A 14,831-nucleotide genomic window follows, 5' to 3' on the forward strand; every position below is an offset into this window, starting at 1 on the left:
AAAGGTAGCTCTTATTTCAGCTGTTTATATCTTTAAACTAGGATTATGCTTATTCAGGAACTCTCAAACAGTATACCCCACAAGGTGGAGGTTTTATTTAAATAAAAAAAAAAAAAAAAAAAAAAAAAAAAAAAAAAAAACTTTTCTTTGTTGCACAAAGAAGTCATTCAATCTACCTCTGGATGCAAAGACAATGAAACAAGAATAGGAGACAGACAAATGGGGGCATAAAGACATACCTACAAAACACAGCATCTGTGCAAACAAAAAAAAAAAACTGAACAAAGACACACGTGTGTGCAGACTGACAGAACAAAGGTACAGGAATATGGCTGTTCTTTACCACCAGTTGTTTATCCGTGATCTGTAACACATCCACCAGTTCCTCTATTAGACCATTGTAGAGGATGCTGTTTGCCGACTCCTGAAGTGCATTGGAGTACACTGCCAGAAGAACACCACCAACACTACTATTAGACATTGTGTAGTAAACAACAGTACGATTATACCTCATAGGTAGTACTGTGCCCACAGCACAGTTGGCAGAATTACCCAGTATAGAGATTGCATGTAGTCTGGCCTGCACAGCCTGCAGCCTCTTCTTGTGGTTAGAGAAGCCATGTGCCAGGCGGATGTGTGTGAAGAGCAGCATCTGTTTATCCTTCGGGATGCTGTGCATGATTGTCAATGACTCCATGATCTCTGATGGGCTTTCAGAGATCTGACATGACAACACATTGGCACAGGTACACAGATTTATTAGCACCATGTGCTTATATGGAGATAAACCCTGGTCTATTTCACATATAAAAGGTCTGAGTGCAATTTCAAACTGTGATTGATATTAAGTTTAAAACAGTGCATAGATCCTTAAAAATTGTAACATTATTAGCGCATTCAAACAAACAAAATGTAATACATCAGCAGTATCCACAAACATGCACTCATGCATTACCTTATCAAGCTGTTCTATATGAATGTAGTGTAGTGTATTACTGCTTGTCTGTGGAAATAAAAAAAAAGTTAACTACAAATCATAATAGCCTGTTCCCCATAACATAAGACAATTCTAGGGTTATGACTAACTAGCAGGCACACAAAATGCTCAGTTTACACTAGTACCTGTAAGGTTTTCACCCCTTCACGTATCAGTAAATTTACACTACTTTGGCCAAACAAGTTAGTAGTCTCAGTACAAAATACAATGAAACATGGTAACAATATGCCTCTGTAGAGGCCAACTCTATTCTGTATGATTGAAAATTATTTCACGTTTTCTACATTGATAGAAATGTTAAGTGCATACCTTCTTTTCCACTTTGACCTCTGATCCAGGTTCAGCGTAGAATTCAAAGTGCAGTGTTGTGGCACTTGGAGGATATTTCTGCTCAAGAAATAATTCATTAAAAAAAAAAAAAAGCTAACAACTTTCAAAAACCAGCCACGGAAGACAACACTGTTACCATAACTATAGGAGCAGGTTTAAAAGGCTTACCGACATAGGCAGGTCCCTGCAGCACTCAGCCAGACCAAAGCCATTCTCCTTCCCTCCCCAGCTCTACGGATACAGAGGGGCAACGCAAAGATAAAGTAAAGATAAATATACAGTACAGCAAATAAACCAGATTTTTTAAGTAGCTTTTTTTTAGGTAACAGTTGAACAGCTTGCTAGTGGCTGATGAAGCAATGACTGATCAAGCTAGCGTATTCAACACACTTCGAAGAGAATCATTTCAAATTTACCACTTTAAAAGGCAAATCATTCAGTTTCCTTTCAGTTAAATGGTTAAACATCCTGTTGTCAATAGTGAATATTTGAGCCCCAAGTACCACAAACCTAATCAAACTGCACAAAGAGACAGACCTCGGCCAGGTGTTGGAGACGTGCTAGTAGAGGGGCTCTCTTGTCAGAGCCCAACCGGGTGATGTAGTTGGACCTCTTGCTGAAGACATAAAGGAGGTTCAGCACAGCTAAGACCACCTGCATGTCACATGATGCCAGCAGTGTGGTCAGGTGCTGCAAAAAGAGAGCAGATTGGAGAGAAATCAGCTACTTGTCTTAAAAATATGAAGAAAGCTCACAGCTCCTCTGAAGGAATAAACATCTGGGAAGAGTCACAAAGTACCTCTATTGAACTATAGAGATGTCTTGAGAAGCTATACTCGATCAGTAGAGCTGTAAAGTTGAGCACAGCCAGCAGCAGGGCCTTAAGCTGACCGTTTTCTGGCCGATCACACACCAGCAGCCAGGACATGTTCTCCACAGTCTGTCCAGCATCACATAGGATTCCATCAAAGCGGTCCAACAAGTCCACCCAGTGGTACAGCTCACACTGATAGGGAAGCCAAGACCACATGAGAATCAGAAGAATGAGAGAATCAAATAAGTTTCTTAAATTTTACAGAGCCTTCTTACCCACAGCATATCCAAAACGACAAGCTTCTCAATTTATATGGCTAGATACTTTCATTAAGTTTCAGTTACTACATTGAAACAGCTACCAACATAAATTCACAATTCATCCATCTTAGCTATAGTTTCATGTGATACTTTAGTTTCAGTATGAGCAAGTACAGATTTTGGAGGCAAGATCCAGCTTTCATACACCTTCCCAAAATTAACTGTCTGCGCCCTCCTCTCCTCCTACCTTGCCGATATTCCAGGTCTTTATATGCTGCAGTTCAAGCAGCAGCTGTTCGTCGTTGCATCCCTTCAATTTTTCTATAAGCGTCCTACAGTCAGCAGGCTATGGAGGGGAGAGGGGCCATTAGAGAGCATGCGAACACACACAGAGACACATGCACACACAGCAAGCTGACAATGTACAAACAATTTAAGAAAATATCTTCAAGGGGGTGAACACTCACCGCCTCTGTTGGGGTCTTCTTTAATTTGCTTCTGTCAACTTTCATTTTAACTAGTTCCTACTTTCTTCTGCTATTGAAAGAGAGAACGCTTCTGTCAAAATTTAAGTGGCAATGTGATGACTGATGCATGTTTCATTTATCTGCTCTGATGCACTTACGGTAAATGACTTGACAACACCAGTCCAGCATGCTTTCATTCACTAAAATCTGCAACAGGAGACACCAAAAAACAGCCTGTAAAAGTTGTGTAAAGTTGGTGTACTAACTCTTATCAAGCCACTGAAATTAAAATTAATGTAGTTACAACTAAGACACAGCTTGCTTACTTTCTAAGTTTTAAAGAAATCCCACCATATTTCTAATGTTGCATTTATGAAAAAAATGGCACCAAAGGTAAGCAGTACTAATAAATATACATGGTCATATAAGCATCAAAAGAATACTATATTACAAAAACATCATTACTACACCATTGCACAGGCAGATTTCCACAGCTGTATTTTTCTAACTCTACACCACACTGTAATACATAAATTCACAGAAAATGGTAAACTTTCTATCTCTAAAGAACTAGCTTCAGAGAACTGGCACAAGTCTTAACACAACAATGTCAGAATTTCACTTTGAAACTGAAAAAGTGCAGAAAAGTTATTATTATTATTAACTAGTACTTAGCCAATACCTTTGTCCAAGGTGTCTTACAACGCTTGACACCCTGTAAGCTACATATGATGAGACACCTATTTATATAGCAGAGGAACGTAAGAGACTCAGAGTCACACACTAAGGGCAATTCAGAATCATCGATTCACCTGAAGCACTTCTGGACTGCAGGACAAAGCCCAGATGAGCATGGGAAGAACACACAAACCGTACACTGCCAAAGACGTATTGGAAACCACAACTAATCATGAGACACCAGTGCTACCTGCCATGCCATGGTGCTGCAAGCCAAGAGATTTCAGTCATGTATAAAGTATGAACCTGAACATTTTGTATGTCATATAGGCCTAGTACTGTATTATTTCTACCCTGTCAGAATGTACCAGAGTCCTGTGCTGTCCTACCATAGTTATCCCACAAGACTAACTAATAAAACTCTTCTATCTTAACTGGGTCCCACCAGTATTGCCAAGGCCAATCTAACCACATACAACACACACCCATTTTTTCCCCACATACCTCCTGACATGCAGAAACCGCAAAAAAAAAAAAAAAAAAAAAAAGTCTCATTCAGCTCTGCAGAAACAGGCTGACTCCAGGCTACTTAATAAAATTAAACTGCAGTCTGTGCTACAGGCTGATGGATAGGAGTGAGAGAGGACAGGCAGAAAAGAAACACATAAGGAGAGCGGGGAAACATTTGAGAGATGGGAGAACTACAATCACCAGTTTAAATCAATACTCAGTTCTGCAAGAAAGCAGCTTCTGTCTCTCTTTACCATGCTGTCACCCAGATATTATGGAGACATCAAATTATACCATTTCTGGGGACATGAAAACTCCGGATCCATGCAGATAACACACGGAGCACTTTGCCCGCAGACGGCCAGTGACAGGTCTCACAGTGCAGCAGGGCAGGGCTGCTGCGGGGAAACGGCTCTTGCACAGGACAGGTCCCCATGCACACAGCTGTCTGTAGAAACTCCAAAATGACACTAAATGCAATCAACGACACAAAACTAACAGAGCCCACCTCACATACAAACTGGTGAAGGTACTCAAGTCACAAGTGTCACCCTCCTGTCACAAAATGAGAATGCCACCGTCGTTGCCCAGGCTGTTAGCTTCATTGCCCAGTGGAAGTACAGTACTACAGGAAAGTCCGAGTCCTCACAAGTACCGCTGAATACAGAGCGTAGCGCACGGAGGAAAACTGTTTAACAGACAAGTTAACATCAACACTTGAGGAGCCGGAGCCCGGGCCACGGAAAGAGGTGCGCACTGTACACACAGCATTGCGCAGGGAGACACAGAACCGACTTCCACACCGCGGACACGGTACACATAACCAGTACCGTTTATAGTGCTAGACACACACACAGCCTGCTCTTAGTTTTGAGCGTGACCGGCGACTTCGTGTCCATCAACATACCTCCTCGTCTGGAGCAAATTGAATCTCTGTCCTACCAACGCAACTAATAAATACGCCGTAAATTATGTCGAAATGTTTTCGTGGCTAGACCGACGAATATGATATATTGTGCCCATGATTTATCGGCGGAAGGTTTACCTACACAGAAGCGAGGAACGCCGCACAGGAGAAACGGCCGGGGGAGAGAGCAGACGCAGAGCGCTGGGTTCACGCGTCTGGTGGCGGCGCGCTATTTCCGGGCGCAGCGCATTACTCGAGTTCCCGGCTCCACTTGGGCCTCGTGGTTCGCACGCAGGGCTCCCCTCCGACACACGAGAAACACGAGCGCACGGTCACAGCGCGCGGCCGCACGCGCCTCCTCGGCCGCTACAGCCTTTCACAACGGAGCACTACAAGCAGGGCGGCCTCGTTTTCGATCTGCATCGCAGAGGCGACTGAGGGCGAGCGGCGACGTCGAGCGCGCGGCGTATCCGCTGAATCACGCAGCACACGGCCTGCCCCTGGTGTGTCACTGTGTGTGTGTGTGTGTGTGTTAGCGCGTGCGTGCGTCTGTCAGTCGGTGTCCTTACAACACGTCTGTCAGTATGTATCCCGATATCATAGTGTCTACAGTACATGCTTTGCAGTGCGACAGTCACAGTGTCGGGGTCCCCCAGTGGTAAATATAATGGATATGTCTATGCGATTAACTTGCCAAGGTGATTTCTATCTGTGATTTATTCCTGAGAGTACAATCGAATATTTTCATGTTTTTAACTATTTGTTTGTTTTTGTTGCTGTGGTGACAGTGTCCCTACATGTCCAACTCCTCACACCTCTGGACAAAATTAGATTTTGAGCATGAACAGTCAAGATCATTATAGCAAAACATTTCAAAATCTATCAAATCAAAACAATGTTGGTAATTTTTCCAAACTCCAAAAACTGGTTTTCCCTCTGGCTAGCAAAGTGCTATCAAAGTTCTCCTGACAGTACTGACTGTTGATGTCCAACCCTCTATTTCTATGAGTTCCTCCAAGTCTCCATGTGCTTTGCCCAAACCATTTGGTAAAACCGGCCTGCCCATAAGAGTGCCCTGTGACAAGTTAAACCACATCCCACGCACTGAAACTTCAGATAATTCATCAATAAAGAACAAGTGTGCATTAAAACTGATGTGTTTAAGACACTAGTTGCTACTCTGCTTACATTGTAACTTGAATGAAATTTGAACATTCTCAAACCTGACAGCAGACTTCACTTCTTTTCACATCACATACAAATTTAACATGAAAACAGTTCTGTTCCCATGTATATCATTCACTCCTTGTAAAAGTCAAAATTTGACAGTTTTAGATCTGTTTTTGTTTGAAACATACAACTGAATCATGCTAGTTCATGTTTTCATTTCCGGGTTAAATGAGATAAACTGCAATACATCAGATGCAAAATTTACCTAATTTTAACAAATACGATAAGTGAATACGAACGTGAAGGGTTGTTGTCTTTCTACTCGAATACAGCCATAAAGCAGCAAGCTGCAATCATTGGTTTACAAAATTTTCTCTGGATGCATTTACATAAACAATTACAACTGACCAGTTATAACGAAAATTTTTGAGTATAAGCAAAAAGTTCACTACAGCAGAATCACATTTTACTATCAGTTTCCATTTAATGTACCTAACAATCACCAGAAAATTCCCAGAAAAGTGAAGAAAAGCCTCTTGCACCTTTTTTTTGTGTGACAAACAATGAAAATAACAATAGACCAAATTTCCAAAACACTATCTTTCTCTCACACACACACACACACATTTCATTCAGCACATATTTTGAAAAATGTGAATTAAGAAGTAGCTTCAAAGTGTACTAAATTACATGTTAAAGGTCAAAGGATGACAAATCAAACTTGGTGACATTACTCAGTTCAATAATATGGTATAAATTAATAAATCATACTTATTCATTTCACACTAAGGTCTAAAAAAGATGTACACAGATAACAGATGAAAATGACAAATTTACTCATTTATACACATGTGCAGTTCAATGCATGTGCAGCATGCCAGTGTATGCCAGGTCCAGGGAGTGACTAGACAGGGAACATTTGTGGGAGTACTTTGGCTTTTTTTTTTTTTTTTTTTTTTTAAATTTTTTATTCTCCGCCCCACACTTAGGCAAAATGTACAACAACCAAAGAGCCAACAACTCAACAAAACGACCAAAAAAAAAAAAAAAAAAAAAAAGAGGAAAAAAGTCTGCACATACAGGCTGTAACACCATAGCTGTCAAAATAACCATCCCTCCTCCTCCTCCTCCCTTCCCAGCATCTGGACTTTTTTAGACTATTGGCTAAACAGCTACCTCTGAGCTCATCATACCATTAACAGGTTGCTCCCGGTTTCAACTGTCAGCATTTTAGGTTGTTGAATGGCCAAGCTTAGACCTGCCACATCATGCTTATTAACATTTTAAATAATATGTTGAATCAATGTCAAAGTGCTTCTGTAGTGAATGTCCCACAACTCCTATAACTGACCAAACTATGCTAGCAGCTTGGTCAAACATGGGCAGCTTTGGGAATTGCCAAGAAACCGCAGTGCTAATTAACATTAGTGGCCAAATGTCAGCTTTGTGGCTCAGAACACTTGAAGGTCAAGCACTGAAATGGCTTATACGTGGCTAAGTAATACATTTCTACACCTGCTGTTTCTTACAATTGAGGAACACTTTACCAGACAAATTTCTTCAAAGCAACTTACAATGCTGGGTTTGTCACCTAAGCCAATTAAAATTGTTTATGAAATTATACAGCTGAGTAAGTTTTTACTGGAGCAACTCAGAGTAAGTACCTTTTTCATGGTATCACAGTGAGAGAGGGAATGAACCCTGGGTTTTCTAATTGCAAGGCAACAGCTGTAACCACTATGCCACCTGCTGCCTCAGTTACAGATGTGTTTATGCAGCCAAACACATTCAAGGTACCTTATAAAAGAGAGTTGAGTTGATCAATTTTGTAAAAATGCGTGAATTCAGAACATTAAATTCAGCTTTCAGCAGACAATTTTTAAGACATAAATGGGACAATTAATTTTATGTTTTGAGGTCTGGAGTAAAATGATGCCATCCAAAACTACACACAGACATGCAAAAACTGCATCCCACTGAGAGATCTGTACATGTTACAAGCTATTGTTTTTGCCATTATACAATTCATAAAAGTTTAACAGAACACCAATATGGTGTGCTGTGACGCCCCCCCCCCCCCCACTCTCCACAGCGCAGGACCCTCAACACCTGTTCAAATGTAAAAACTACTGAAAAAAGCAGTAAGAGGCATTTGAGGACAACTATTTGGTATTCAAGGCAATGATACAAACTCTGGAAAGGGCAGTTTTCCATATGTTTCAAACAGCCTATGAAAACTCCGCCTAACTGGACCACCCTTGTAATTTTGAAAGCCACTCTCTGGCTGTGCCTGAAAATGCAACTGAACCATTTATTTGCTTGCTGCACATAGTTGTATGCTTGAATCAAACTGATTTTAGCACCATTACACACATAATATAATACAATGGCAAGTGATTTAAAGTTCAGTGATCCATGTCACTACTTTACTTACAGCACTATTTATTTCTCCAACACAACCAAAATCTTGGTTCACAACTGTAAAATACTTTATCCACTTGTCTATGAAGTAACACAGCACAACTAATCTGCACACATCTGCAATTTTAAACAGATAAGACAGCAGATTTATTGGAGAGATACTGTAACATTTTTAACCATGTTTCGCAACAAAATTGCAAAATTGCTTTCCCCCATGCCTTGTTAGACCCACAAGGACAAGAACCAGGACTTGAATTAAGCATTTAAATTAAAAACTGGAAGTTACAAAAAGTGTGTTTTATGTTGTTTAAAATCCTTCCATGACTAAGGTGTTTCCAAAGAAAAGCTACTCCAGCACATATCTGTTACAGTACAGTACTATATGCCAATGAGAAGACATCTGTGTTCGTCCTGCTTTGTGCTGCCATACTGTATATACAACCTCGTAAATATTTTTGTTACAGCTAAAAATCATGTACAAGGCTTAAAAGTAACTTTGGTGTTTAATTGTAAATGTTTACAGTTTTTGAGTACTGACTGACAATGTCTGGCACATACTACTGTAAATTACCACTTTAACAACATTTCTGTTATTTCCACGAAATGTTATTTCACTATAAGATGTATACTATTCATCCATATTATCATCAGGTAACAAACACCCTGCATAAAACTGTTCAAATGTAGTGGCTTAATGTTTATCATTTAATTGAATTTAAGATGTGTATCTTATTTATTAATTTAACTATTGCTTTTCTTCAAAGTGACTTCGTGGTAAGCTACTTACAATTATTTACCAATTTACACAGCTGTGTTTTTTTTTTTTTTTTTTTTTTTTTTTTTAACTGGAGCAACTCAGGGTAAGCATCTTGTTCAAGTGTACTACAGCTGGAGGTGGGATTTGAACTTGTGACCTTTGGGTCCAAAGGCAGCAGCTGTAACCACCACACTACCAGCTACCCCAAGTATAGGACTATAAATGAAAATAAAGTAGTCCACTGCAAAAAACAGACAAAACTTAAACCTTTGACTGGGATGCAAGCACATGTACCATAACAAATGTCATTTTGCAGAAATCAACCTCCACACACCTTGTCCTCTATCAAATCTGGTAAGATCAAATTTCAATAAAATACTGCTTTTCTGTTTGTACAAACATCATAGTTCTTTAAGATTATCATAAAAAGATCATAATGGGGAAATTTTCAAGAAACCTGAAACTTAAATGTGTACAAATTATTAGGCCTACTGATAGGACTGCACAAAAAGACTTCAATGAAACTGTCTAAAATGTGTGAAGCTCTTTTTGATTTATCAATATAAAATGTTTAGCAGATACTTTTAAACAAATAACTTGCATATATTACCACACTCCCCATTAAAAAGTTGGAAATGTCATTGAAAAAAGTTAACACTGTTCAAACGTACAGCAGTACAGCCCCTACCAAAGTCAGGACCTGTACGCAGTAACTCTGGACAAGTTAAAGAATGCACAGACATACACATCACCTGAAACCGTTTGTCCCATAGGGGGTCGTGGGGAGCCGAAGCCTAACCCGGCAACACAGGGCATAAGGCTGGAGGGGGAGGGGGACACACCCAGGACGGGATGCCAGTCCATCACAAGGCAACCCAAGCAGGACTCAAACCCCAGATCCACCAGAGAGCAGGACCCAGTCCAACCCACTGCGCCACTGTGCTCCCCAAGTTAAAGAATATTTATAGCTAAATGATGGCATCAGCCATTAGTGTTACACCAACAGCTTTAACATACATTTTTAACAAAACTACAGACTCGGTATTTAGGAGTATGCTGTTTTAGATGAAAATGACAAAAAGCAATAACAGCGACAGGAGAGAGCAGAAAAATATATTCATTACCCTGTTGTACTGGAACACTAAGAAAAGAATGAACGCTAAGTGAAGCAACTGTACAGCCGTGGTCCTGTGCAAGTGATCAGAACATGAGATGCGCACCATCATGTGCTACTGCCTCAAAGCTGAACATTTTTAGGGTTGATGGGAAGTGCAACATTACATGTCAGCAATAGCAATCAATCTCAGACTACAAATCCTGTATAATATCTAAACTGTGAACAGCAGTCTATCCATCCACTTATGGTGAACTCGGGCAGATTATTATTACTAACCTGTGTAGCTGAGGCCTTGGCCCAAGCCAAGGCAACTTGCAATGTCAGGTATCACCTTCACAAGTGATTTATCATTTACACAGCACTGACTGTATTCTGTACCGGTTAGGGTAATTACCTTTATCAAGGCTACTACAGCAGCAGGGATTCAAACTCACAGTCACAGGACCTTCCCAGTGAGGAAACAACCATAACTTAGCACCGACTGCGCTACCTGTTCGCCATCGCAAATGAGATCACGCTGAGGACAGCAGCAGGCAGGCAGACACAGACAGACAACGTGATCACCGCACTGCTGCGAAGCACCACGAGGACGAGAGACGCGCGCGCACCAGCCAGGTTTACGGGCAGACTACTAGCTCGAGGCACTGCGTAACGGTAAACGTCGAGGCCTCCCTCGCTCAGAAAAAAAAACGTAATTATTTAAAAAAAAAAAAAAAAAGGGCAGCCCTTCCTCCATCATTATTGTACTTCAGAGTTTGGGTGCAGTAATTGCAGCCCTCAGCACAGTGTAACGTAAATACTCTGGAAATTATCATGAAGTCACACTGGCAGTCCGGCTGAGTCCCGAAATTTCACAGCGATATCATGTACTTATCATTATGCGAGTCGACAGGTAGCTCGCAGAGGCATCGGCAGCCAGTCGGGCGACAGCAGGGACCTGTCACCGACACCGTTCCTCTCCAACACCTCAGGCTGAGCAGTCTGACTTTTCTCAGAGCTCCTCACCTCCCCAGTTCCGCACCCTCCTCCTCAGCTCTCCACCACCTGTCTCACCGCACCGAGTAGCTCTCTCTGCACTCCACCCTTTTACGATTACACAGCTAACTGTCGAGTCTCCCAGTGCAGCACACCCACTTCCCCTCGCGGAACGCTACTCTATTTCCGAACTACTTCTAGTGGGACTGTACAGTACATTAAAAATGGCGGTTCATACAGCAGACACAGACCCGGGGCTGGCCCGAAACAAATGGCGCTTTTTTAGCTCCCGCCTTCTTGCTGCGACTTCGTATGCAGATGTGCGTTTCCTCGAAAACCTCGCACCTTCGCACTCCTTCACACCTCATCTCAAAAGCAACCGACTCTGAGGGAAAAATAAAATGTATCGCTTACCTGGGGTTGCAGCTTAATTTGCCTCCGCCATCTTACACCAGCGAACAGAAGACGCAAAGCTCGCGAGAGCACGCGGAGCTTCCAATAATGACTAATAGGTCCCGCCCATATTACCGGCGCCATGAGATCCAAAACGAGGCTGGCAGCCTGACGGCCATGAGGGCGCTGAGATGTGCGGGAGCGGTTCGCGCCTCCGGCTTCGTAACAGGATAAAACTCTTACATTAGAGTCGCACTTCTTCAGTCTGTCTCAAAATAATGGGGACAGCTGGTAGCGTAGTAGTTAGAGCCGGTGCCTGTGGACCCAAAGGTGGCAGGTTCAGCTCCCTGTCTCCCTCTAGTACCCCAGCTGTATCATAAGTGAATAATTGTAGGTATATTAACATAACAGGATGTATATTATTTTTCTCCTGCTAAGATATGAATTAAAGTTTCTCAGATGAATTCAGTCTAAAGATTCATAGCAGTAACAGTACATAGTAGCAATGAGCTGAAATATAACTTTCGTGTGATCACTGGTGTGGACAGTGATGCGAAACAGACTAGTTACTGAGAAAGTGTGGATTAACCACGTTATACTGTATACTTGACTTGTTATTACAGGATAATGAAACACTTAGAATTCACGACGAAACTGAGTCCTTACACATTGTTGTAAAATGGTTTCAGAACCCAAGAGTTTATGGGTTTTGTAAAAACGTCCACTTCCTTCAGTTTTTTTGCGTGAAATGTAGGGAAGGAGACTGCTTGCATGTCACACCACTGGGTGACCAAGCCGGAACGTTCCTTTCAGACAACAGCACATGTTCGGCATTTAGCTTTTGATACCACCCTAAATTACAAACATCAAACACATTACAATCTGAATATCGCAAATATTATTCTGACAGTATTCTGTCTTAGTGCGCATTATATTTCGACATCTGAAAAATTCCTTTCAATCGATATTTCAGTAGCGTTTCGTGTTGGTAGCTGAAAACCAAACACACACCTGCCGAAGCTGCTTATCCCAAGCAGGGCCGCGGCGAACCGGAGCTTAGTCCAGCAACACAGAGCGTAAGGCTGGAGGGGGAGGGGACACACCCAGGATGGGACGCCAGTCCATCGCAAAGCACCCCAAGCAGGACTCCAGACCCACCAGAAAGCGGAACCCGGCCCAACCCACCATGCCACTGCGCCCCCATGACAACCAAACACTATATTTATTCATGTATAATAATTCTTCTTTATCTGGTGACACAGTGGCACAGCAAGTAGCGCAGCTGTCTCACAGCACTTGGGTCGTGCAAGAGGACCTGGGTTTGAACCCCACTCAGTCTGTGTGGAGTTTGCATGTTTTCCCTGTGTCTGTGTGGGTTTCCTCTGGGTGCTCTAGTTTCCTCCCACAGTCCAAAGACATGGTGTTCAGGTTCACCCATAGCGTGTGAGTGACAGAGAGAGTGTGTGTGTTCTACTGATGTATGGATGAGTGACCCAGTGTAAGTAGTGTATCTAGCAGTGTAAGTCACCATGGTGAATAAGGTGTGTGGGCTGGTAACACTACATAGAGTTCATTGGAAGTTGCCTTGGAGAAAAGCATCTGCTAAATAAATGTAAATCTGATGGATTTAAAGAATAACTGAAATCTTATCTACACTACATGTGTTCAAGGTCATCCAGTGCAGAATGGTCATTAAGCCCATGGGTTTCCCTGTTCATATGGCTCCTTTGTTGGTTCCTTTTGCAACTATTGGGCCTTGAACAAAATGCATCATGCATCAATTCATGCACAACGGACACATACCTCTTCATCATGACAGAGACGGCAGGAAACACTTGCTGTCTCTTTCACACCTATATTGCTCAATCTCCATTAAAATTAACAGTTTTTTTTATTTTCACTCTTATTTGAATTTATTTTCTGTCATGGAACGTATTGTATCCGAGAGCCTGATTTTTTAAAATTTTACAGAAGTCCAAAGAAAAGAAAAAGATCATTAAGGAAAGAGCTTTTAACGGCTGGTCACTTCTGGTTTCATTATTATCATCACATTTCCATTTATTTACTTAGCAGATTTAGGTTGTGTCTATAAAAGACTGGCCAGTGGAGTGCATAGACCCTGCATGTGGGTGATAGTCATATTTTTCATGATTCACTTGCAATTTTTACACAGATAATCCTTTCCAGTTTTAAGATTACTGCAGATCCAAAGGCTACTTGTTTTTTGATCACATATTTCCAAAACAAGAGAAAAGGTATAATCTGAATCTGGAAGGCTCTCTCCTAAAAAAAAAAAAAAAAAAAAAAAAAAAAAAAAGTGAATGGTGTACAGTTCAAGCCAAACTCTGTGTTATGAAAGATATGCAAGGCAGTCTGACATCATTAGGATTGAGTGTCTACAACATTACCAATTAATCTGGTGATCATCTCAGAATGACTATGGATGTCAGGAGAGAAACCACAGAAAGAGGTGTAACCAGTTTGTCGTGAAACACTGTTGCATTTACAACATGTTAGTCAAAAACAGATCAGTCAGTATGACATCGTACTAATCCTGTTCAGTCATTTAAAAACAGCATTACCATCTCATCGGCGCTGTAAATGGAAAGCATTACAAACATACTGTATGTGGTCTGAATTACCGTTAAAAGGATTACAGGCCAGAAGACATTTGCTGTCAAAGCGGGTAGAATCTTCAGATAAAAAGTATTGAAGAGTGTGGTATAATTGCAGCCATTAAAAATATATATACACACACACACAAGATATTTCATGTATGGGGCTAAATAAATTTTCCTATGATCTTAAAATGCTGTGCTCTTTTCATACAATAAATATTTTTCCTTATTTTATCAGCATTAAAATGGATATTACTTCTTTAAGTGAGAGTACTAAACCAACAAACCCTGACAATAAGTTAAAAAAAATATAGGAGGGCAAATCCAGCGAGGGTATACTGATGGAAAGCAGAACAGTTGTGGGTTCCAGTCAAGCCTCTAGTGTGGATTACAGTGGAGCTGAAAACAGGAGCTTAT

At 41.3% G+C, this 14,831-nt stretch overlaps 1 protein-coding gene across 6 annotated transcripts in view; it reads right to left on the minus strand.

Moving 5' to 3' along the window:
• The window catches only part of huwe1 (HECT, UBA and WWE domain containing E3 ubiquitin protein ligase 1), a 47,669-nt gene extending 35,787 nt beyond the window's left edge, over positions 1-11,882 (minus strand). For 5 of the 6 annotated variants that reach the window (XM_018760483.2, XM_018760481.2, XM_018760482.2 and 2 more), the window contains exons 1-11: positions 11,818-11,882; positions 3,027-3,075; positions 2,869-2,938; positions 2,649-2,747; positions 2,127-2,333; positions 1,865-2,017; positions 1,496-1,558; positions 1,307-1,384; positions 956-1,003; positions 553-721; positions 344-444 (exon numbers count right to left, since the gene is read on the minus strand). In XM_018760483.2, the coding sequence (XP_018615999.1) occupies positions 344-444; positions 553-721; positions 956-1,003; positions 1,307-1,384; positions 1,496-1,558; positions 1,865-2,017; positions 2,127-2,333; positions 2,649-2,747; positions 2,869-2,913 (963 nt within the window). In that variant the 5' untranslated portion in view covers positions 2,914-2,938; positions 3,027-3,075; positions 11,818-11,882. The remainder of the gene's footprint in view (positions 1-343; positions 445-552; positions 722-955; positions 1,004-1,306; positions 1,385-1,495; positions 1,559-1,864; positions 2,018-2,126; positions 2,334-2,648; positions 2,748-2,868; positions 2,939-3,026; positions 3,076-11,817) is intronic. The other variant, XM_018760480.2, reaches the window with a different exon arrangement.
• Between the last annotated feature and the right edge of the window lie 2,949 nt (positions 11,883-14,831).

The sequence above is a fragment of the Scleropages formosus genome, chromosome 19 (assembly GCF_900964775.1).
Source record: "Scleropages formosus chromosome 19, fSclFor1.1, whole genome shotgun sequence".
Classification (NCBI taxonomy): domain Eukaryota; kingdom Metazoa; phylum Chordata; class Actinopteri; order Osteoglossiformes; family Osteoglossidae; genus Scleropages; species Scleropages formosus.